At 43.3% G+C, this 25473-nt stretch overlaps 1 protein-coding gene across 5 annotated transcripts in view; it reads right to left on the reverse strand.

The window, feature by feature from the left end:
• Positions 1-25473, reverse strand: part of ZNF423 (zinc finger protein 423) — a 281081-nt gene that overhangs the window by 180577 nt on the left and 75031 nt on the right. For 2 of the 5 annotated variants that reach the window (XM_071440356.1, XM_071440357.1), the window contains exon 3: positions 4964-5023. In XM_071440356.1, the coding sequence (XP_071296457.1) occupies positions 4964-5023 (60 nt within the window). Of the gene's footprint in view, positions 1-4963; positions 5024-10994; positions 11131-11170; positions 11239-25473 lie in introns of those variants that run through there. The other 3 variants (XM_071440353.1, XM_071440355.1, XM_071440359.1) reach the window with 3 other exon arrangements.

Raw genomic sequence — 25473 nt, forward strand, 5'->3', positions numbered from 1 at the left:
AAACAGGAATAGAGAAAAGGAATTTGGTGTCTGTGGAGTCTCCCTCACCCAAACTCCCTCAATGCTCCTGGCACAGCCCATGCCCACAGGCAGAGGGCAGGGACAGCTCTGGGTACTGGGACACCACAAGGGACAGCTCTGGGTATTGGGACTCCACAGGGGACAGGGGCCCTGGCAGGCTGCTGCTCTTGGTCTTGGGCAGCAAGAGTGGCCCATGCAAGCCCAGAGTGCTGGAGGAAAGCCAAGGTGCCAAGCAGCTGTACAGACAAAACAGGCCTCCCCAAGGGGAAAGGTGAGGCAGGAGAACACATTTTCTGTCACTTATTTCAATAAACAGAAAATGGGAAAAAATTAAGGCAAGAATACTTGCAGCAGTGAGTCTCTGTTTGCTTCATGAGACCCCAGCTTTCCCAAGAAGCCAAAATTAAACCCAACTTACAGAACAGAGGAGAACAGAAACCTTCAACACTGGGAACAGACAATGCAGCACCAGATCAGAAGACTGAAAGAGGAGGAGAACAGAGGGAACAGCCAGGAGGGAACAGGCAATGCGAGCCCCTAGCAGCAGAGACAGCATTAAAAACACCCCAGCATGAGCTCTGGTAGCCCTGCAGAAAAAGAAAGTCTCCAAATTGTGTCAAGATGTTGCTCCTCTAGAGATACCAAGTGAAAATTTTGATTTACATAGCTGGGAGATGCCATGCAAAGCATAAGAGAGGAAAATGAGTGACCACAGGATGGTTTTCCTTTATTTTGTGGTTCATTTCTGAAAAGCTGCTGCTTCCCCTTTTCTTTCCCCTGAAAGAGGAGAAACTTTAAAAGAAATTGCAGAATGCAATTAAAAATCTAAAATGGTGTACTGCATAAAAAAAGCACGGGGGAGAAATCTTAACAGAAAAACATCAAATATCTGTGTCCTAAAATATTGTGGTTTGCTTTTTTTCCCCATGCTGTGCTGTGTTAACATGTCCCTCACACGTGTGCCCAGCTGCTGCTGCGAGCTCGGTGGCAGGGACAGGAAATTTGGAGCTAATGGGGAAAGCAGGGAATACCAACCTGTAATTTATTTTTATGATTTCTGGAATGTTATAATTGAATTACACTAATGTTATGTGCTAATGGATGGTTGGGCACTGAGAGGCCTTTCCTGTTGCAAACACTGCAGAGAACCCCCACGCTCTGCAAACACTCGTGCACAGAGACATACCCAGGGCCATTTGTCCCCAGGACTCAGGACATGGTCCACTGTTCCCTATTTCCAAAACTCTTTCTTGATCAGTACTGTAACATGTAGCTGCAGAGAAAAACAAGATACCTTCAACTACCTCAAAAGCAGACACAAAGAAAAAATTAGGCTTTTAGGTCTGCAGGCTCCTGAGGAGAAGACAGAATCTGCTCTGTTTGCCCCAGACAATTCAGCCAAAATTCCCTGGGGCCTCACAGTCAGGCTAATGAGAAACTCCCCAGCAACTCCCATATAAAATGCTTTCATAGGTCTTTAAAATGCCTTAAATTCTCTATATATTTAGTAAGACTTTTTACTTTAAAAATGTCCCTTGTTGCTCCTCAAGATAATACCCTGGTGATGTATTGCAACAGAAATGCAGCATTGTGTGACCAGACCTTTGTTTTGCGAGTTTTGAACCTTATTTTTGTCTTGGCCTCGAAGAAGCCAGAACCCCTTTAGCAGAGCAGAGGTGGGCACTTGCCTGGCCCCCAGCAGCCCTGCCCAGTCCAACCCCAGTGACACTTCTGGAGAAGGACAGACAGGCTGCAAGGGGCTGCATGTGTGTTAAGGGTTGGGGGGGGGAAAGCAGGGAGAAGAACTACTCAGCTACACTGTTCCTGTGGAACAGAAAACATCTCTGCCTCTTAGGCAGCAAAACATGCCTGACCAGCTATTCAACAACAAACTAAGTCCTTGGATTAAGGGAGGAAAGGAAAAGGGTTTTTTTTTCTTCCTTTTACATTAAGGAAAAGATGTTTACAAAACCTGAAGAGGAAGGAAATTTGCTATATGCCCATTGTTAAACAGTACTGGTGGACACTCAGATTACTCACCCTGGTGCAAGGGCAGCCTCTGCCCCCTTCTATGTTGTTTTGATTCTCTAGGTTATTATGCACAGCCTTTAAGTCGTTGTTATTTAAAAAAAAAAATTAAGCTATTTCTAGCTGTATTTGAAGTACTGGAATAAATTCCTGAGTGCAACTATAGCACGGGCTGGAATCTTGCAAAGGGTTTTGCCTTGGCAGATTTTACCAGGAACAAGCAGTTACGCCAGAGCAGACAGCAACTTGTGCACACACTCTGCCAGAGGAAAAAGGATGGTCCTGCACCAAGCCAGCACCAAACAGACCCATCTGAGCACAGGATTTCTTTTGTCATAGTGTTCACAGCCAAATTTCCATGGGCTGCACTCAGCAGCTCCCATGAGCAGCCCTTGCCCAGTGCCATGGTGTGCAGGGATGGGATGTGCAGGCTGTGCACCCTCAGTACGTGTCACAAGCAGAGACGCTCCCCCAGGAGACACTGAGCTTGGAGCCCCATGTTTGGCACACCAAGAACAGATGGTCATCAGAGCCACCTAGACAAGACCCATGACTGCAGACTCAACTCATGTCACAAAAAATTTTCTTCAGAATAGCTTCTACTGGTTAGATGAACTAAAAATATAGCAGCAAAAGCTCCTTTTTTTCCCCACAGATGCACCTATATAGTTTTTTCACTAGTAGAAAAATATATTTATATATTTTTTAAAAGCTTAAAGTTTACACTCTACCTGTAACAGCTCTTGCTGTTCCTACATACCATCCCAACCCTGGGACCATGACTCCCCCAGCCCACAGCAGCTGTGCAGAGTGCCAACAGAATTTTTCAGAAGTCATTTTGTATGTGTTTGCACACACACAGAGATGTACAAACACATACAGGAGAAAGAGGGAGAGAAATATGTTAATTTGAAACATCTGGCAAATGTTTCAGAGTTAACAAGTCCCAGGTTTGGCCTTTGGGGTTTTTTTTCCTTTCGGGGAGTTAAGGAAGGGGAGGCAATTTTGTCATTTTGGGCCAGGGAAGGAAGGGACATGAAACAAGAAATTGAAGCATGTTTTTTCACCCTTTATTGAACTTCAACATCACACTACTGAAGCTAATGCAAACAGGAAGATCATAAAAGAACATAATGAAAGTCTCGCACACTGGGACTGAGGGACTGGTTTCAGTTACTGAATATAGCTGTGGAGCCACACCACACAAGAGCCAGTGACTCCACACAGCCACACCACCACAAACTGGGGATTTTTAAGCTTTTTCTGTATAGTTCCTCAATCATATTCCAACCTGCAACTTTTGTGCTATGTATTGCATCCCAACTTGACAGGATATGATATCACATCTTTATACACATGCAAGACTGGCATCTGTAGCTACTAAATGTGTTAAGAAAACCCCCCAATTAACACACATTTTCCTAAAGCTGCCATAAATCATGCATACAATACATTTCTCCCACATCCGACATCTTGAATGAGAGCTGTAATTGTGGGAATAAATGAAGAAAAATGGAGACTCAACTAACTTGGTAAAAGCCTTTCACAGTCTGTCTTTCACTTAAGGCATAGTCACCAATACCAACCCCAAATTAACTCTGCTGTGCACAGAAAGTTTTTTGGTCATTGTTTTGAACCATAGGCTATTTTGAATGTAATACACTTGCAGACTTGTGATAGATGATAACACCAGTAACTCCACTGCAGTGCTGCTTGAGATGAAGGTCAAGCAAGAGAGCTGGCGAGCGCTCTTTTCATGCACCGTTAGCTCCAGGCACAAAGGGGCCTTCCACATCACAGCTGGGGGTTTGCAGCAGCAGCAGCAATATTTGCTATCAAAGACTAGTGAAAACAAACTCCTCCAAGCAGCCAGAGTGCCCAGAGAAGATGCACCCAGTGCCCCAGAAGAGGCATCTGAGAGCACAGTGGGTACAATGTGAAAGGCCACAAAGTGCCATGCAAAGGCAGCTCATGCCTTTGAGACCAGAGAGATGCTCACGCTCACTGTGGTAGGAAAGTGTCCCCCTGACTCTTAAAAAATCCATCTAACCAGAAATGCAATACCACTGTCAGTTTTCATATTACTGCTCAGTTTCTCAGCTGTTTCCATATCATTGGTGAGCTTTTAAGAGAATACCATTGCACAGTCCAATGTGGAGAGAGCACAGAAACAGACTTACTGTCTTCAAAATCAAAAATATTCTGAACATCTCATAAATGTTAAAAACAGACAGCAAAATAATCTTTACATGGAGCACAGACTGAGATGTGGCTAGTTACTTTAAACTAGCCACAAACTAATTTGACACTTACCCTCATGCTTGTGTTATCAATACACATTACACAGACAAACTTGATTTATCCTGTTCAATTTCTTGAGCCTCTTTTTATTCAGATTATTGACCTAACATGGATGAACAAGCTTCAGACACATGTTTATCACTGTCAAACAGACCAAAAGCTCATTCAAATTTTAAATCTTTCTACCATGGCGATGTACCACTTTTATTCTCCTGCCCTGACAGTACTTTGCAATTTCCTCAGAGAGGAGAAATACACACATTCCAGTTGAGACCAAGGCTTAAAATTCCTATTAAAGCAGCTTTTATGTAATTAGATTGGAATGAATGTGTAACAGTGCCCATTGCAGAAAACTTCAAAGTGGTTATACTGGAGAAATCACAACCCGTTTCAGTGTGCCCACAAGAAGAAAGAATGGCTCTCTGGAGGATAAGAGTATATTAGTCTCTGTGTGTAATAGATTTTATTGACCATATGGAACTGATATAAAAATTGTGTTGCAGTGGGTAGTCTTGGATTTGAGACAGGAATGTGACATACAAAATACAGTTCCTGTAAAAAGCCTGGCAGCTTTCTGGCAGTTTTTGCAATCAGAAGAACCTAAAATATTTACCTGATTGAGTCACTGACGAGTCCCAGGTCAAAGCAAAATCTGAAGATTCACCCTCTTCAACTGAAAAAAGAACAAAAATAAGTTGTGATTGCTAAAGCAAACCAACTGGAAAGCAAAGTCATCAGAAAACTAGGTCCACTATGACATTAAGTATTAAAACAGACTTCTCCACTGCTGAAAAAGAACTTACTGCTTTCTATAAAATAATTCATAAGGTGGAAATTTAGTAAAGAGATTTTTCCTACTTTTTAACCTAAATATGGGATTTGTGTTTGCAGTTTCTTCCTGAACGGGTGGCAGTAAGTTCATGTGAAATTTTAATAGACATTTAAACACCACTACCTGGTAAGAATTCATATTTGAAATGTTGTACATTTCCAGCTTGCATGTGCAAAATTGCCATTGTAAATATAGAGGTTGTTTTTGAAATGGATGTTTCAACAGAGCATAGTAAAGAACTGTCCTGTGAAGGAAAAATTGCCTGACTTATGTCATCCTAACATACATCTGCCATATTCAGAACCCAGTGGTATCTTCAGGGATTTTTCAGAATTAAAAAATACTATTTTGATGCATAACATGTTCTGTGATATGGCAGTCACAAATAACTGCTTTTAAAATGCTGTGAAGACTGTCAGAGCCAGTGCTCAGCACTTGCAAGTGACATAGCTAAAACCTTCTGCCTGTTAACAATTATAAAAACTCCACTTGATTTTTACATTCTTAAAAATAACTAAGAACAGCCAACAACAAGCCAGGCAAAAAAGTGCCTGATTCTGCTGGTACTGAAATCAGTGCTGGTTATACTAATGACAGACTGGGCATTTGAAAGCAGCAACTGCAGAAATTCTTCTTTTGAATTGCAAAAGTTTATCATGGTCACCTGCCCACTCCATCACCCTAACAACAAACAAATTTAAATTATACATCTTTATTTTCTGATTATTATTTACTCCATGCACTGAACAATTGCTTACCCTTTCAACTAAGTTATGCTGGATTCAAATGCACATTCTAGAGAATTCTACAACTGGAATCCAAACCACATTGCACAGCCAGAAGCACAACCCAACCCCTGTTGACCAGCCCTGTAAGCTCAGGCCAGCCTGCTCCAGTGAATATTTACACTGACATTTGTATCACAAGAGTCTTGATTTTATGCTTTCCTTACATTTTTCCCCCCAATCCAGTGCAGAATTCTGGCATTAAGTTGATGTTAGTGGTAACGTCATACGGCATTAGGAACAGAGAATATAATTTACATAGGCAATGCCTTGATAAATGTAATTTTATGTCCAAACCATAGAAAAATGTGTGCTCCAAAGAAGGGCACTCTGGTTTCATAAATCTGTATGTTTATTAATGGAGGAGCATGAAATTCAACCATTTCTTTGGAGAAATCATACTTGAGTCTTGGCTATACTTTTTTCAGAGTCTATGTTAGCATAAAGGCCATGTCACATAATATTAAATTCCAGAATGACAGAGGAAAAACAAGAGGCAAAGCTAGAAGCTTATTGAAGCCATTATTGGTCCTATTCCCTGGCGGTGGCAGAGCCAGCTTGGCTGCCTTGTGCTCCCTCCTGAGGGCTCACCTACCATTTTGTGCTCTCTAAGCCACCATCTTGTTCCCATTTTGACCCATCTCTTAATAGAAAAACTCTGGATGCAGTTATCCGAAATACCATTTCAGTCTTACACAAATGCATGTCTCATTTTAACATCAAAAACTATATACACCTGGGAGGATTTTTGCTCCAAAACTAAATAAGCAAGTTGGAAATTCATGTACCTTACTCAAAACAGACAAGGGGAATGTTTTAATTTTATTTTATCCTTGACTACTTTTTGGTTGTTTTGCTTGAAGAGTGGTTTTTTTACACTACTACTTTTATGCTGAGGCTTTTTTTATTTCTTTACATTTTGTCTTGGAAAGAGATTAAAAAACCCCAGTCTGCTAAAAATACATAAAAGAGATAAATTTGGTCCTAGTCAAGGAGTAGTATATGGATCTGCACTTGTCATTGACAATTTTAGCAAAACACTGACTTTCATGTTGGTTAAACACCAAAGACTGCTCCAGTCCTTGAGCTGCTCTAGGGCAGTTGGCTCCAGCACGTAACAAAACCACAGTTTTTGGAATCCCTTAAATGAGGGCAAAGGTTTGAATCAGCCTCTGTTGGCATTAATTTGCTTTGCTCCCTAATGACTGAAAAGGGGACAGAGAACATTCACGTGGAGGCCACGGCACTGAAATTCACTTTATATTATCACAGTCATGGTTTCAGGTTCTCCCCCTCAATTTGCACAGACCCACCACAGAGCTGACAGAGCTACATATCCATGGAATGAAGAGGCCAGTGGGATGGAGCCTCATGAGCTTAGGCACAGACACATCACCCTGCAGCTGCTGATCACACCACCACCACCACCTTTCCCTTTGCTTTTCCATTTTTCCTCTCATTCTTTTAAGCAAACATCATCTTTCAAAGGCTAAACTACAAGAAAAAGTAACAGCTATTCCAAGAGGGATTACAGTATCAACTGACTTGAGCACTTGATCCTCACCTGCCCATCCATCCATCCACCCAGCTAGGCAGTGGGCAGAGGGAAACAAGGAGCAAAGGCAGCCCCATCTAGAAAAGAAAGACCAAAGGACTGTGCCTGTACACCCATTAAGAAGCCCCAAAGGTTTGATGGGAAATGGTGTCTGTGAGGCTGAAGCAAAAGAGAGGTGAACAGGCTTTGTCACAGACAGCAAGTGTAATTGTAGGAAGACACTAAACTCCATGTGCTTCTGCTCCCTCTCTATAATGGGCATAAAACCAAGAGCTGCAAGGTTCCTCTGTGGCTGCCTAATCTTCTGGACATAAATGGTTATTTAAGGAGCCAGCATTTGAAATGGTGTCACTGCTGGCTTTTCCTCAACCTCAGCAGTGAGCAGAAGCCATGGAAGTCAGAAGGAAATAAAATGTTTTCTTCTTCCTAAAGTCAACTTCAACAGCCGAGCATTTGCAGCTGAAATTTGCTCTCAGTTGCACATATCTGTTCCTGGAGCCATAGGGAAGCAGGAGGAGGCTTCCCAGGCTGGTTGGAGATCTGGGGACATGATGCTGCTCACAGAGGGCACAGGAGTCCCACAGACCCCATCTGGGGACAGGCCCCTTGGGGACTGCCTTAGGACTTGGCAAGCCCTCCCTGGCAGGGCATAGTGGACCCAAGAAGAGATTTGGTCACTATGGCTGTGAAGGGATTTCCATGTCTCATTACTGAGAAGGAAGTAAAAAACACTCCTAGTCCATAATATTAGCCAGAGAATGATTCACTTAAGCTGAATTTTCAGTTTTTTAATATTTTTGTCATCATTCCTTGAAATCTAGGTTTGCTCAGGTGACCATGTGTATCAGCATCACTGTGATGGGCCATTCCCTCACCTGCTGTTACTTAACTTGTGGTAATGGACAAAACAAAGCCAGGGAAGATGTACAAAGCATTCAACACAATCACTCTCAAAATACACTGCAGAGTAAGAATAATTCCCCTTTCATTAGCAGGAAAATACATTTTGAGACATGCTAGACATACTTCTAGCTACCCAAGTCAAGGACTAGACACTTCTATCTGAGCTAGTAAATCACTCTGAATGTGTGGACACCCAAGTCCACAAGGCTGATGTTTAGCATGGGCAGGAGCCACCCACATGCATGAAACACCCTGCAGCTTGGGAAAACCACAGGGAACAGCAGCACCATTCAACACTGAGAACCCTGATTTTCCAAAGCAACTGGATATCTCGTACTTTTCAAGAATCCTGGCGACAAAGAGGGTGAAGGCTCAGCATCTCCTGAAATTTTGGAGCCATTTCATACCTTCAGGAAGGCTGGGTTTGACTTGAAAATAGCCTTGGTCTGGCATCATTGAAATTCTTATTGTTAGCTCAAAAGATGGTTAAGTTTGCAGACTTAACCCTGTGCCCACCTGAGGCCTGGCACAGGGATGTCATTGCTGGCAGTGGAAGGACACATCTGCCTCCCCTTGCTGTTCTGCCCCAGCACAGGAGGACTCCCTGCTGTCATACCTGGACAAGACCTGTGTTCTGCTCCAGCTGACTGTGGGGCCCAAATGCAAGAGCCAGAATAAGCACACAGCTTACATAGAGAAGAACTGTGGGCAATGGCAACATCACAATACAGCACTCCTGCACATGCCAAATATTTGCATTTTGCCCGCTCATCTCAGATGTTCTCCAAGGATGCTTATTTAATTGCTAGGTCACAAGTGCTGCAGGCTCAAAGATTTCAGTTCTTTGTGCTCAGAGAAACTTCAGAAAGGATTCAGCATCCATTCCCTTAAGAGTGAGAACATCTATTTATGGGGCTACTATTACCTGAACTCCATTCACAGTCACAGTGCTTATTTAACACTTTATCACTCCCAGGAAAGAAGTTAACCTTATCAAAGTAAGATGCTTCTGCACCAAATGTTGATTTCTAGATGCAATCAAGCTTTACAAGTGAGCAACAGCCCCTCAGTAATTCAGATGGCATGTGTATGCTCCCTTATCCTATTACACAGGCTTCAAGGACCACAAGGACCAGTTTAACACTTCCCATAATACAAAACCACCACAGTTTGCTAACGAAAACGTCAGGAACGTGAGAGCATGAGGAACTACTGAGAAATCTAATGGGTTAGAAGCACATCCCACAGCTGAGGGGGGAACTTTCCTGGAACAAGGCTGTTACCAAGCACTGCATTCAGGATCAGGGCCATTCCCTCACCTGCCAGCAACCTTAGAAAACACCAGGTACAAAATACCTTGAATGCACAAAATGCTGGTGCCACTTTTTTAGTTTGGAGAATTTCGTTAGATTTTGTTGGTGACAGAACTCTCAGCTGAAGCCAGGGAAGTCTCACTGATGCCTGTGTATTAGCTGTAATGTACGTGTCAGGACTCACAGCTTTCCCTCTAGAGAAATACTCCAGCACCAAGCCGCATTGTAAGCCAGTCACACATTAATCACATCTTTTCCTGCCCTAGCTATCGGCACTCACATGCAGGAGCTCCGTGATCTTCTCTAATCTTCAGGCTCCTTTGCCACTTTCAGACACACAACTCTGTGCTGTCCTACCCAGCCTTTGCTCCATCCCTCCCATCACATGCAATTAAATGCTCCCAAATCAACACAGGACACAGAATAGCCCCCTCCGACCACCATTCATGTGCCACGACTCATCCCACAGCACTGGCAGCCTGGGATTTGATACAGTGCTCTTAATCCTGCAAAATGCAGAGCAGCTCCCATTTCCACAAAGTCAAAGGGAGCTGAGGATGCTCAAAACTTTGTGGATTGGGGATTGTAAAGCAGTCACTTTCCAGCTGCTTGGCATGGCAGGAGCACAAAGGGTGTTAATAACCTTTACACTTTAAATAGCCTGGTGTTTCCTGCGTGTATCTAGAGCCCATCTTCGGAGAGCTGCAGACTGAAAGAAGAGAACACCTCTGCTCCACTGCTGCCCAGAGAGGGTCAGCCCTGCACAGCCCCGGGAACTGCCACCGCAACTAGCAGTGGTAAAGGTTTGGAAATGGCTACTCTGAACAGAAGCCAGCCAACCCTTCCTGTTCACATCACCTCCCAGTTTGCTGTAAGGCTTTCCCTCTCTCCTCCTTAGATGCTCCCTGATAAGATTCCCCATAATATCGGCGAGACGAGAGCCTGCAAAACACAAAACCCTGCAGCAGGGGAGAAGTAGCAGCATGAGGAGCAGCCCCATTTGTTATTAATGCAGCGGCGCTGCGGCAGAGCTGCAGCCGCTGCCCGGGAGCGCTGCAGGGCGCAGAGCCGGCCCCGAGCCAGGCATCGCCTCCTCCAGGAACCAGGCTGCCCCTCTTTGTCAGCAGCTGGGGCTTTCTCCCGCCACTGTGCAAAGAGAAACCCTCACAATCAGCAGGAAAACAGCAGTTTCGAGGGGCTTTGCCAGTCAGCTGAGAATAGACGCCTGTGAGCGTATCCCGACGCATTTACAGTACCTTGCAGCTAGAAAGGAAAGGGAAATCCCCCTGGTGCCTCCGTACCAACATTCGGGGAGAAAAAGGTACCTGGCAGAAGCTGCTGGCTGTGCTTTATACCAGCTACTTGAGCCAATTCACTCCCCTTGGAAATTCAACTTCCCCAGAGGATTCCTCTCAGGTCTCCCCATGTTTACAAGGCATTTTGTTTGTGTGATCATTTCCCTTCAGCTTCAGTAATGCTTGGCCCTGTTGGCTGGTGGGAAGGAGCACTGGGACACCAGGGCATCCCCAGAGAGGCAATGGTGAATTCCTCGCCCATGCCCTAGGCTGGGATCCCCCATGGGAACAGGGCATGGTCCTTGGCACAATCGCTCACAGCTCCGGAGCCACCTCCCCATTCTCTCCTGAGTGAGCAGCTGATCCAGCCATTGGTGGCCCTTGGCCAACAAGGGTTTTTTCCACCTTAAATAGGACTGTTATGTATTAGTCCTTTCATGAGCCAGCAGGCCAGGGAATAAGACAAGAGGGTTTACTGACATGGCTTATTTAGCTAGTTCAGAGCCTAAATTTGCACAAGTTCTCTAGCTGCTTTTCTCCAAAGTCAGTAATAGGGCTTGGCAGAGACTGTGGGTTTTGCTGGCAAAGTCAGCCTTTTTGTGTGAAGGAGGGAGGAGTGGGGAAACCCAGACTGCTGTGCTCACTAGGTCAAGGAAAAGAAAAAAAAAGAAAGGAAAAAAAAGGGAGAAGGATAAGACAAATGGGACAGAATTACAAAGGGAAACTGAAAAAAGATCGTTAGGAACAGAAAAAGATGTGAAGGTGATTAAGGAGAACAAGACAAACAACAAAATAAGGTAACAGTAGCAGGTTTATGCAAAGGAGATCTAATTATGGGTGGCTAAATCCTCCAGGACATTAATATTCCATCGTAATGTGTCTAGTTTCCTCCTTTCCAGACATGGCAGGGAGGAAATGAGAATCACTTAGATACACTGTTTAATGAGCAAATGATGGACGATCACCAAATACAGCCTGCCTGATAAGTATCCATTAGCTTAAACTCGCACAGTAAATCTGTGTGCAGCTAACGGGCCTGCCTCTTCCAAGGCTACAGCAAAACTTAATGGAACTGCAGCCAGAGAAAGGGAGCCTTGTAAATAAAAATCTCATCTCACTGAGACAAGAAAGACTGTAGGACATACATAATGGCTAATCACAGCCCTTCCCACAGACTGCACACCTGACTCACAAGCCAGGGTGTATTTATTCCCAGTGCTCATATTTAGTTTTTTGTGTTTCTAATTCACATACTTCACTGGAGACAGATATTTCCCATCCAAATCTATTATGTAAATAAATACGAGGGTTAGGTGTAATAGAATGCAGTCAGTGTTTCACATTGCAGTCAAGATCAACATCTTATACATGCAATAGATTAAGCTTGTAGTTCTTAAAACTGGGCCTACACACACCCCATAACACATTTGGGATCAATACTCTCACGGTTCTTATAGCTTGCCATCAAATGTTAATCCCTAAAGGACAAGGTGGATTTTTTTTTTCTTTAAATACTACATATTGCAATTAAATCTGTGAAATGTTCAGGAATTTGGAGGTTTCTTCTTCTGTTTCTGCCTGGAGTTTCTGGCCATGAGACTGGTGGAGTGCACCCTACCCAGCTCAAGGAACCCATCCTGCTGATGGCCCTTTGGTGCCTGGCACAGATGCCCCACAGACATCCTGCAGCCCCAGACCTATCATCTGCCATGAGCTCCCCTGGAAATGGATGGAGCACCCAGAGCCCCTGCCCTCACCTGCTCCAGCTGGGCTGAGCCCCAGCCCACACCACACATAGGCAGGGGTGGTGAGGGAGGTGGAGATACACGAGGAGATGGGGCACAGGGTGGCCAGCTCCCATGGACAGGGACACAAAGCACCAGCTGCCTGTGGGCACCCTCCTCTCTGCATTGGTACATCCATTTCTAAGGCAACTGTCACCATAGTGTCTGCACCTTCTTTCAAAAATAGATCTACTGTGAGTAAGCAGGCACTTTTAAAGCTCAAGTGAAACAAAACAGGTGAATCCAGCAATCTCCACATTGCTCATAAAATCAGATTTTTTTTCAGAAACCAAGGGTTAAAATACTCTTGTTCCATTTGTAATACAACCGGGTGACAGAAACGTTTATATGTTGAAACCCTACCAAACCAAAGCAAGGAAAGTAGCAAAAGGGAAGATTAACACCTCTACAATTCATGGCCAGGGCTTCAAAACCATGAGTCAAATTTGCAAGTTGTGAAGTGATCCTCTGATCTGCTAGAAATGCCAAAAGCAGGCTGAGCTTACCCAAAGACAACATGATGGTGATGATGCAAGTAACAGACCAGACGTGGGTCAGCAAGTGCAATAACAAAGGTGTTACTCAAATAATTGCAATATCTTACACCTTCCTCCAAACTTCAGGTTTAGAAGTTGCACTGTGAAGGCTCTGCTACCCCCTACGCACTTCTGAGCACAGACACCAAGTGAAGATACACAAATCTCAGGTACCACCCAAAACAATGTTTGCAAACACATGGGGCTGTGTTGGAAGACAGCAGACCTGAGACTTGCAGCTGGCAGAGACAAGGTGCACATGGCAGAGTTCAGCTGGAGGGGATGGCACCGGCCAAAGGGATGCCAGAAAGGCCTTGCCTGTTTCCTGAACATAACAAAAGGGCTGCAATGAAATGAAGTTTCAAAATCGAGTCAAAACATCATGAAATTTAAACACTGGGCTTTGCATAGAGAATGCAGGGTCTCACCAAGTCAGATTTATTGCAAAACTTTGCTTCTCTGGGGAAGAAAAAAGAAATGAAAAAAAAAAAAAAAAGGCAGGGGAAAGAAAGGGAAGAGCAATATTTTTACATGAGGGTTATAAAGTTTCTCTTTTAGCAGGACACCTAATAAATTTACCTGTGCTGGCCCTGTATTCAGACACCTAATAAGAATGCTGAAAGGTTAACACCTAACACAGGCTAATGACACAAAGAAAGGGGACTGTTCTAAAATAATCTACATGTATGGAAACAGGAACCAAACCCAGAAAGAATGGAAGCAGATAGCAAGGATCTGCAGATGAGAAGTGGGGCCACAGCTCCTTACATTACCTGTGAAGCACATAGAGATTTAGGTACATGAGCAGACTGAGCACAGCCTGCCTCAAACTGCAGGCTGCTCCCCATTGCAACTAATGGGGATCACCCTTCTGCATTCTGCTTAGTCAAACCCATCCAACCACCTGCAGTTCTGTAATAAAAAACTCACAAAAACAACACTGTCCAACCTGCTGTGGCTAGACCAAGAGCCACATCCCTTCAGACCCTACTGCCATGGACAGAAAGTAGACTTTTCCTTTCCCTTTGACAAGGAGCTGATGTCAGCTCTCCAGCTCATCTCATCACCATAAATCAAGTTCCACTTCACAGCTATTTTTCCACTGTTGATTTCATCCAGACCCAATAGAAGCCAATGCAACATCTCCTATTTCACAGGATCTGAGCAGTTCCAGATGGCAGGGAACCCCAATTTTCAGATGTAGGTTTGAGGTAGAGAGTTTAATACTGATGAAAAATTCACACTTGCAAATATGATAAAAAGAACAGAAAATTACTTAAACAGCAAGCAACTACCTTGAGGGACACTGATGAAATTGTAAAGCACACAACCAACTCTAGTCTTACACAAGTTTTAGTCTCTAACTTCATAATTCTTCAAGGCAGGTTTTACTACATTATGCCTAAAGCCGTCATCCCAGCTGCAGAGAGCTCCAGCAGGAGCAGAGCTGCTGCACCAAACACTTTGTTTAGCATCACACTCCCCTCCACAAATACCCCATTCAGCACCCAGGGCTATTAATCACAGCTGAAAAGAAGTCTTTGACCAGATTTCCACACCTCAGCCTAAAAAAATACACCAATTTTTACTGCAAATCCTTCAAACTTGGAAGTTGTTTCACTAGTCAACTATGTTTGCAGTGTAGGTAGCACAGAAAAAGGAAAAGAGAGGAGGCTTTTCCTGACCAGCCATTTTAATTAGAGCTAGGAGGGCTTGAAAAAACCCGTGTGGTGAGTGGCGTTATTTCCCCTCCTCAGGAAGGCCAGTACTGAAGTGCTGAGCACCCCAGGCTGTCAGTGCTCCCTCTCTGCTGCTGTCCCGGGCCAGCCCAGGGGCTCAGGCCAGCCCAGCTCCAGCGTTTCTGGAGAGAGCTGGGTTTCACCAGGCACTGGTAGGAGCTGCTTTCCCCAGCAATCCCTGGCTGTGGCTCTTTTGTGTATGCAAGTGTGTGTGTGTGTGTGCCTGTGTGTGTGGCACTGCTCCCCAGGCTCGCTCATTTTAATGCTGCTTTCTCCCCAGATGAAAATATACATATTCTTATTAAGGAAAAAAAATGTGCAAAGTATAAATTTGCATCTATGATCATTTCTGGTTCGTAAATTGTATTTTAATAATAAAACAATATATTCTTCTGTACTGCCTCTTAAACACTAACAGTAAAGTCTCTCTTATTTGTACATGAGCTTAAATGTTTCAATGAAGGAAAACACAAATAGTATAAAATGTAAAGTGAAATATAGATAAAAGGATAAATAAAAGCAGGAGCAAAGCTAATACATGGAGAATCCTGCCTCCTCCTTTTGATTCACGTGAGTGGATGCCCCACACTTTTCTGCTGCAGAATTTTATTACACAGGTTGAGGGGAATTCTCCAGCTGAGATTCTTCTACTAGAAAGACAGGCTTTGTTGGCTGCATTAAGGTGATAGAAATTATAATGAGGGAGAGAAAGTTGCACATATGACATATACCCTTTGTAGCATTAAATTTAATTTGCAGAAAAACCAACACAACCACCATAAAGTGGAAACTAATATTTTTTATAACCCCTTAACAACCTGTCCTTAGTGCTAACATACCATAAAGAAATTTCAACATCTTGTTATATGTGTAGTTTTTAAACAACACTAAAAGGAGAACACAGCTCTTATTGAAAATTGGCACACACACAAAGAAAGGGGAAAAGCTGGCTTTTAAAACTTTATCCCAAAGCATACTTTTTTCTTTTTATTCCTATTAAATGTACAACCCTTCCACTGAAATGAAACATAGAAAGAGTTTCCAAATATTTTATAATTCTGAATGGATTTCCCTAGTGTAACAGTAATAATATTTTTACAGTTAAAAGATCCACTGATTTAATAAGTGTGATTTGTGTATTTAGAAAATTCATTAGAGCAGACATTCCCCAACATTTTTAGATTTATTTATTTATTTAGCCTAATTTGGGTACACTACTTCAAAAGAACGCTTAGAGCTTCCCAGTTCCTTAGTCACTCACTAATAACATCTAATAATTAATAAAGACATGTAAATTCTTAACTCCCAGAACTATTCCAAACTTACTATCTGTACGCTTCATGTCATGTCTCACTTATAGATATCTGCATTACTTTGTTTCATAAAATGCTGAAGGGACACGTACTTATCTTGCTTCCACCAAGAGTGAATATTCAGGCATGATGCAACCAAAGCAAAACTAAACCCAAGCCTGAGCAAACCTCTCCTCCAGGAGCCCACAGAGTTTTCCAGGCAGCCCTGGAGGGGGGTTTACCTGCTTTCACTGCATGGTCATGTCCATTCTGCCCATGTCCCCTGCCCATCTGCCTGTGTCAACGCCACCACACAGAAATGCAAGGCAGGTGTCAAGTGAGTATTTTGAAGTAGTCTCACTAGTACTAATTTCTGCAACTTTGGGGAGCCAGGAAGGAACAGAACAGCAAAATGTGCAACTGTGACATGAAAAAGAAAGGCCCATTTTAAGAATAAAGGCAATGCTTGGGACAGTGATTCCCAATGCATCTGCAGGAAAAAAAGAGAGCACAAGCAAACACCTCATTCCCCTTCATAAGGCCACCAGCCCCTTCAGCCTCTGCCTCCAGAGCTGCTAAAATCCCTCTCCTACAGGCAGAGACCATGAGGAATAACATTAAGTCAAAACATCTTTTCTTGGAGGTAAACTATTATTGTGTCTGCTCCTCTACTACAAGTGTTCCTGTCAGGGCTTTGTGTTCTGCAACATTTCCTTGTCATATTTATTTGCTTGTTTTGATTTCTGGTCTTCTGTCTCGAGGAAGACTGCCAAGACCCTAAGTCCTGTCTCCTACAAGTGCTGCTAAGCCTCAGAAACAGGGTGTGGGGGTTTCCACACATGGCTCAAGCCTGTATGTTGACAGAAGTTTACTTAAGAAATACAACTTCCATAAAGTTTTGTATTTCAATTTCAGTGGACTAAATGAATGGTGCTTGAAAGAAGAATGAAAATAGCCCTACTTCCCTCAATAAAAGCCAAACTGAAATAGAAAAAAAATACCAGCACAAAAACACCTACCTTTTAAAACAAAGAACTTCCTTCCAACCTAAGTGCTATGAAAAAGGCTGAGATAATTAATTAACAGTCAGGACAAACAGGGCCATTTAGCTGTACTAATGTTTTTTTTTCCAGGCAAAATTCATCCATAGCCAAAGGGTCAGTGAAACAGAGTTCCTCTACAAATTTTTATGACAGCTGAATGTATTTCCTACCTGCACTTCTATTTTTCCCTCTTAATGAGATTTTGCTTTTTTTTTTTTTTTTATTTCCTGGTAGAATCTTATGGAAATTGTACAGTAAATGCAAGCTGTGTTCATACTTGGCCCATGTTTACTCATGTTTCATGGTGCAGCCCTGCTTTGGCCATGCCTGCATGCCTACAGAAAGCACTTTGAGGCCCTGTGACAAACGAGCTGCCTAAAGAGCTGCGTGGCAGAGAGGGATCGACCGCCGCCGTCCCTTCGTGGTGCGCGAGTTCCGGGCACGGCGTGTGCTGGGAAAGCTCCCCTCGTGCTGATGCCTTCAGGGATGGGCTCTTAGGGTGAGTGCCACTCAAGTGGATATAAAACTTCCTATTGATCAGAAAGCCAGCCCTGTCATCCATAAAGGCCCAGACCTCCATCCTCCTCCATCATGCAAGCAATCTGTCTAAAAATGTGAGCTCATTCTTTTTTGTTAGTGCAAGGTTTTGTGACTGTCTAGGAAGCAGCAGACAAAAAGTTTCTTCTAAACACATGCAACAGTCATTGCAAGTTCTGTGAGGCTTGGCCATGCCCCTGACTTCCAGCTCTTCCCTTGGCAGTCCTTTGGCATCAGCCCTCCCTGCCCATGCCAGAGGCTGCCTCGTGCTCTGGTTGGTGCTGGTACCTTGTTGGTGAGCTCTGTGCCACAGCTTAACTCCCTGCACTGCCTCTAGGCAGCCCTGAGCACACCTCAGCCTGCATTTCCCTGCAGACTACTAAAATCATCTCCTGGATTCAAGTTCAGGGGGATGGAGCGTGTTCTTACACAGCTTTTCAGATAAACTTGGAATATTTTACTTCAAGTATGAGCAACGTTGCACTTGCACACTGGTCACTTCAACAGACATCCTGGCACCAAGGTGAGCATGTTGGTTTCTGAGTGCCAGAGCAATAGCACATTCTCTATGCCTGCTCACCACCTGCTTCACCATATAAAAGTCTAGAAAGCTTGAGGTATTTAACATTATACAGCACCTTAAGTCCTACTTAAAAGTCAGGGTTTGGTATTTTGGCGAGAGAATTACTAATCAACTTTCAAAAATAGGACATGTGAGTGGCTTCTGTCGAACCATGAACTGAGCCTCGACATTTTTGTTCATCTTTTCAGGGTACAGAACACCTGACAGAGCTAACACTTGTTCTAATTCCTTGAACCTTGAGGAAAAAAAAAACCTCCAGGTCTTAAAATAATCATCTACAGACATTCACTCACACTTGCATTTTAAATTTTAGTACACTTTTGATTAAATTAAGTATTTTCCATATCTATGCATATATGATAAATGCTGTTCAAGACCACAAATCACCTAAAAAACCTCACTTACCCCAACTGAGCTGAACCTGGAGATTGCTTTAAAAAGTCTGGTCTGGGGCTATTGGCATCAATGGAATTAGGAGTGAAGCCTTCTCTTCTAACCAGACTCATCACTTATTTACATGGAAGTAACGAGATCCTAAAAGCAGCAGCAGGGTAATGATGTACAGCCCAACTGCTCACTGGGCACCCTCAGAAATGTGACACACACTCTGAAATGACCAAGAGGGGAGGGGAGAATTTGGAAAGCAACTCCAGGGCTGGCAGGAAGTACATCAGCTCACTCCCAGCACCCCCTTTCCAGCTTCACCCTTCTTTCCCCACATTTTGGATGTCCCACCAGTCAGTCCCATGAGGAAGTGCAGGAATGAATGGCTGTAGTTGGCTACATTTTTGTCACTGTTTTTTCTCTCTCAACAGGTACATCTGAAGAAAACAACCTTCCTGATTCCAAATCTATAACTTAAGAGATCTTTCAAAAAGCCCTTTTGTTCCAGCAGCAGTGCACCTTGCACAGGCCTGGTATGTCTGTAGCACCTGAAAAGCACCACCCAGAGCTGGCTTTGCAGGCAACAGCACCTCTGAAGGGTCATTAGGAGCAGGGTGCTGCAATAGCTGGGGCTGTAGTACCACCTTATTCAAAGGCAGCAAGTTAAGACCCTTTACACTTGAACTGGAACAAGGCAGATTAATACCTCCATCACTGGTGTGCTGTCATCAAAACACGAGCCAACAGGTATGGAATCAGTGAAAAACCCTAAACTTCTGGCAGCCAGGGCTGAGAGAGCTTTTAATAACTAAAAAATACAGTGAGATGGTTTGGAACAGCAGCTTTTCATTTCAGCAAGTTTATATTACAGTATATGTCTCCTTGAGCTAAGAGATCATTTGTTTAAATTACTTGATTATATGTAATGATCCTTCTCTTATAAAACAAGATTCAACATTGCCACTGGGGGAGAGGGTGGAAACATCACAGAAATTTAACAAGAAAGAAAAAATATCATACAACTCTTGCTGTAATAAAACATTAGGAGAATTTTCACTTGACTGTTGAAAAAGAGTAAAGCTAGAAACATGTTTTACCCCAGCTATTAACATTAACTCTTCATTCACAGAGCATAATGTACAGCTTTGATCAAGCTATAGGATCCACATGCTCACAAAATATTTCACATTAAATACATAGCATGGAATTAGTCTCCAACTATTTATGCCGTTGCCTCCTGCATTCTATGTTTTCCTAAATCTTGGAGTCTGACTCACATATGTGAGTCAGATTATTTTCTTTTTAACCTAATAGGGATTGGAAATAATTCATTTCAAATGCCAGAAAGCGTATGGTTTCAAAAATGTCTTTTGCACTTCTATAGACTAAAATGAGAACAAAAATTTGAATTTAATAAAATTTGAGAGCTTAAAAAGTAAAATCATTTACCAGAGAGTTGGAAAGCAGCTTAAATATATATTATGAACATTTTCTGAAAATATCCCACCGGACAGACAGGAAAAATAAGAGCTCACCTATCAGCCTAATTTTTTATTCTGAAACTTTTGAGATGAAAAGGGTGGATCTTGTCTTTCTACACTTAATTGAGCTTAACGAAGGGAAGAAAAGATGGACCTGCTCCCAAATGAGAAGAGACTGATAGAAAGTGATGTATTTATCCTGTTGAAATCATTTATCAGTCTGGATCCTCCCACTGCTTCCCAGAAGCAGTTCCTGTTTGCCCACCCTCATTAGGCCAATTTCAGCCTCTCCTAAGCACCCGTGAGGAGGAGGAGGAGGAAGCACATCTTTGGCAGGGGTGGTGCTGCCCTCCTGCTTGCAGAGGGTGTTGGCACTGGTGGTGCCACTGCTGATCTCTGCTACCTGGGACACTCAGCTCCTCTGCAGGAGCAGGTCCTGCCCAGGGATCCCAGTGAGCAAGGGAAGCAGAAAACAATGCTGAGGTACTCCGTCTGACAGAAGATTCATTTCTAAAGAGAATAAATAAATAAACCCCCAATACAATAATCTCTCAATCATTCATGTTTTATCATGAGCTTAATCCTCAAGTCATTCTGTTTCTAGAGGCACAGATAATTCTGAATAAAAATTACTTCTCTTTTAATTAAATCTAACATTTGCATATTGGACAAGAACAGGAAATGCTGGCTATAAATACACTTTGTGACCACCCAGCCTCACTCATCCACAGCACGGTGGCTGCACTATGAGGGGGGGAGTGAGAACAATTGTACTTTTTGAGAGAGCTCTTGGTGATCTATGTTTAAACACACAAACCCAAGGAGAAAAATATTCTTCACGGCATCCCTTCCTCTACCCACCCCCACAGGACATTATCACTCCTGAACAACACCCACAGCCTTTGTCTGTGTGTCCAGCATGAGGTGAGAAAAGGACAGATGTTCAAGAGTCAAAGTGAATATGCCTGCATGGAAGGGTGAACCATTATTAGATGTCAAAGCTTTAACCAATAATCTTCACCACATCTTAAGAAAACAGCTAAAGATATCCCAAACATAGATATTTCTTGTGCTAACCAGCCAGAATAGTATTTTTCCAATATGTATCAGCTCAGTGGTGTCTCCAACCAGGCATCTGGTAACATAACTTGTTTGGGGTTTGGTTTAGGAGCTATCATAGATTCACAGCATAAATATATCTGGGTGTTTATGTATGTTTGTACACATACCTGCAACCTCTTTTTTTCCTAGAGAGCATCTGATTTGGGGATCTATTTAGAATTTTTTATTTAGCAATCAGGTTCTACACTGTCAACAAATACTTTTCAAAACATAAAAGTCATTTCCTGGCTACAGTTGGCTTTTCCAATAAGATGGTTTATAGATGTACAATTGGTCCTGCCAGGCAAAAATTTGCAATAGACAAAGGATCATTTTCACCCAAATCTACAGCTGGGATGGCAAGGCAGGATAATCACCTGGGGCAGATGAGCTTTCTTACATTATCCTGCTCCAACAGCTGAAGGCTTCAAAACCAGAAATACCATCCTTCAAGAGTTGCAACAGTGTCTCAAGTTACTAAACACCTATCATTGCTAAACATTTACACTCTCAACTTAATAGACAAGAAGGAATTAATAATAAATAAAAAAGTACCAAAGTACCCAAACAAACAGCCATGTTTGTAACCTGACAGAAAGCCCCTTTCCCTGCTCCCCAGCAGGTAGTCCTTGCTATGCTGGAATCAAAGTGCTGGAAGAAGAGCTCAGCACTGTGGTGCCAGGCAGGGGCAGCTGCATGACCCTGCCTGCATGGGCAGGGATGCCAGGGGACAGCCACCAAGCAGCCAGGCTCACCATCCTCCCTTCTCCACATCCTCAGCATCCACCAAACCTATCCCTGTAACCCAGCTAATGCCCAGCATTGTTTATTGTGGGCTAACACACACTCACCCACACCTATATTAACATGGGCAGCATCTTCCTCTTCCCTTTTAATGCTCTTTTTATCTTAATAAAAAATGTTATTTACCATCTTTCTAAAAGATTTGTGTTCTCCAGGTGTTTTAGGCTATGTAGCTGTTTCATATCAAATATAAACCAGAAAAATTAACTATACTGCAAACTTCCCAGTAGCAATGCAAATATACGCCTTAACAGATATACCCAGGGTGCAAAGGCAATAAATAACTAAGGAGAGGAGTCAACATATCCATCTCCATTAAGTTTGACTTCAAATACTAAAGATAGGAGTAAATCACCCCCTGATGCTGTGGGCAGAGCCAAATTAATTTTAGCTGTTGCCTCTCTTTCCACAGGCAGGGCTCACTCAGAGACGCTGAAGGCCACTCACAGGCCCATGGTCACACAGAAGTGTCACAGCCAAAGTCAGCACAGAGGGCTCCAGCAGCTCTGAGCACAGCTAAGGGGTAAAACACAATAGTGCTGAAACATACTTGCTCTCAAATTAAAACCTGCTAGGTCAGCATTTTTTTGATTGACACCTTTGGTGTCACATGCTCACTCGTGTTGGGGAAATAATCCCAAGGTCTGCTGTGCTGTACACCCAGAAGCCATGTGGGACAGGAGCAGTGCAGGCTGATGGCCTCTCTGGCTCTGGGTGTGCAAAGAGGGCATGTCTGCTAGGTCGCAGAGCATTTTGCCAAGATACCAAAACTCCCATTTGTTCCCTCTGTCATTTGGCCGCTCACACCACATAAGAATGAGCAAACCAGAGTGCTGGGCAGATTTTCTCCCTGTGGTGTACAAAGCTAGAAGGCACCACGTGCCACCAGCGCCCACCTGGCCAGCCACCCTGCCAGCCCCACTGCCCCTGCAGGCAGGAAGGGGACAAAGTTGTTGACTTTCTTCCCTCCTGGCCACTTTGGGAATCAGCAGTCTCATCTCCCCAAGCCAAAGAAGCTGGCCACAGCAGATGGCTGCCAAAATAAAGGGGAAAAAAATAAAAGAAGGAAAAAAAGGAAAATAAAAGAAAGACAATCACCCAGCTCCTGGGTGGCACAGGCAGGAATTTTGCTGCCATCCCCAGAAGTTGCTCAGATCTCCTGCTGTGGCTCAGTGTTGAACTCCCTGCCACTGCTCACACAGGAACAGTGCTGCCCAAGACAGACATTTGCCCAAGCCCTCCATGAACAACCCCAAGCCAAAAAATGTAAATCAAAAGTAGCAGCCCTCAAAGCTGCCTGGCAGGACTGGGCATTGCAGCTCCCTGAGAGTGGGGGGCAGTCAATGGCAGAGAGCACAGCAGCACTCAGGCAGCACTGGATACCAAATCTGTGGTCTTGAACATATACAGTCTGAGAAATAATTAACTGCACTGTGAAACACTGATAACTTCAAGTATTAAAAATGTAATCTCACATATTAAAATGAATTTACTAAAATCAAATCAACAACTCAGTGTCCTCTGAATTTCCTCCAGTCAGCTAATTTAATTAATCGTTTTGTTCACTTGGATATAGATTTTAGATTTGCATTTTGCCATCAGAAAATACCTTGTGCAATAGTACAAGATCTCCACAAAGAAAATTAATTTTTACAGGGATTGGATTTCATTCCCTTAAGCTGAAATTCTGATCACTAAGCAGTAAGAACACTGCTGTAGCACACAGGATATCACTCAGGATGTGACAGTTTCCTCTTGTTTTAAGCTACTTTAAAAAAAAAAAAAATCTTCTCAAATTAGCAACAGAGTATTGCTTTTGATTAGCAGCAGAGGGACTGTGAGCACACTGGGCCAATCCAGCTACTTAGAAGTTTTGCTTTTAACTTCGATGGGAATTAAATAGGAATTTAATTCAGTGCAGCAGAATCAGTTCTTGAACTGCAGTTCCAGTGTTCAGCCCGTGAGTGCATCAGTGCTTTTCCTCTCCAAAGCCCTCAGTGCATCCACCAGCCCTGGTGCTGGCTCTCACTGGGGCCTGTCCCCTGTCCCAGGGCCGGATGCTGCTCCACACCATGCCAGGAACAAGGTCACAGCCCTGCCAGGCCCAGGGTGGGCAGAGCCACTCCTGCCTAGATCCTCCCCAGAGCTGGACACGTGTGACCATAGGAGAAAACAGCCTCCCCTGTGCCTTCTTCAGGGTACACCACCACATCTCCCTTCTCTTAGAGCTGTACCAGCCTCACTGTTACTGACTTTTTGGCACTACTCAAGTAAATTGTGTAAATAAAAGAACCCAGTGGTGCAGTTGTTCAGACCCCAAACTGAATTTTGGGGGGAATACTTGAAAATTCAGCTCAGAGTGCTTTTATCAGGATCCTTCCAATGGCATTTGCAAGTATACCTTAAAATCAGGCCCATCTTCTCAACCTGTGCAATCCTGATAACTGAACTTGAGAGGGTCACATCCTGTATTGCTCCAAAACTCACTTAGCCTTGACTCTCCTATGTTTGTGTTGGTAGGACTTTGCTTAAATAACCTATTTGTTGGGCTAACACAACATTTTGATTGGCTTGCAAGCCCCATCTGGGTAAATGCACATTTCCCTTGTTTCATTTTTTGATAATTTTCTTCTGTAGTCATTTAATTGACCTTACAAAGATGCTTGCAGAAGTTTAAATGAGGCATAGTTAGAGCTTTCAAAAATACATATAATTATGCACACCTACAGACTCTAAGGAAAAAATAAGAAACAAGAACTGATCCTGAAGAGCCCAACAGGAGATTTGCAAAGTTTTGGTTTAACACCAGCAGCTGCAGATTTGGAGTTTATGGCAGATAAAGACTTTTACAGAATTGGGACACAGCATTTTTATACTGGTACCACCCCATTGCTAGCTGAACCCACCACAGCACTGCAGCAACTCAAGCTGTGTCATTTGGCCAGTCCCTCTCCATTTGTAAAGATAAAATTTATCAGGTGCTTTAAGAACCCTTGGTGCATCCCTATGTCCCATCCCTCTCTGAAACACCAATGGGAAGCTCAGCACTAGCAGTGTTACACAGCAGCCAGTTGAACTCAGCAAGTTTCACACATTTAATGCCAGTGGAAAAGTCAGATACAAACACAAGTCTTAAAATTACCCCACAGAAATCAG

The sequence above is a fragment of the Agelaius tricolor genome, unplaced genomic scaffold (genome assembly GCF_023055355.1).
Source record: "Agelaius tricolor isolate 1412-34295 unplaced genomic scaffold, bAgeTri1.0.p SCAF_15, whole genome shotgun sequence".
Lineage (NCBI taxonomy): Eukaryota > Metazoa > Chordata > Aves > Passeriformes > Icteridae > Agelaius > Agelaius tricolor.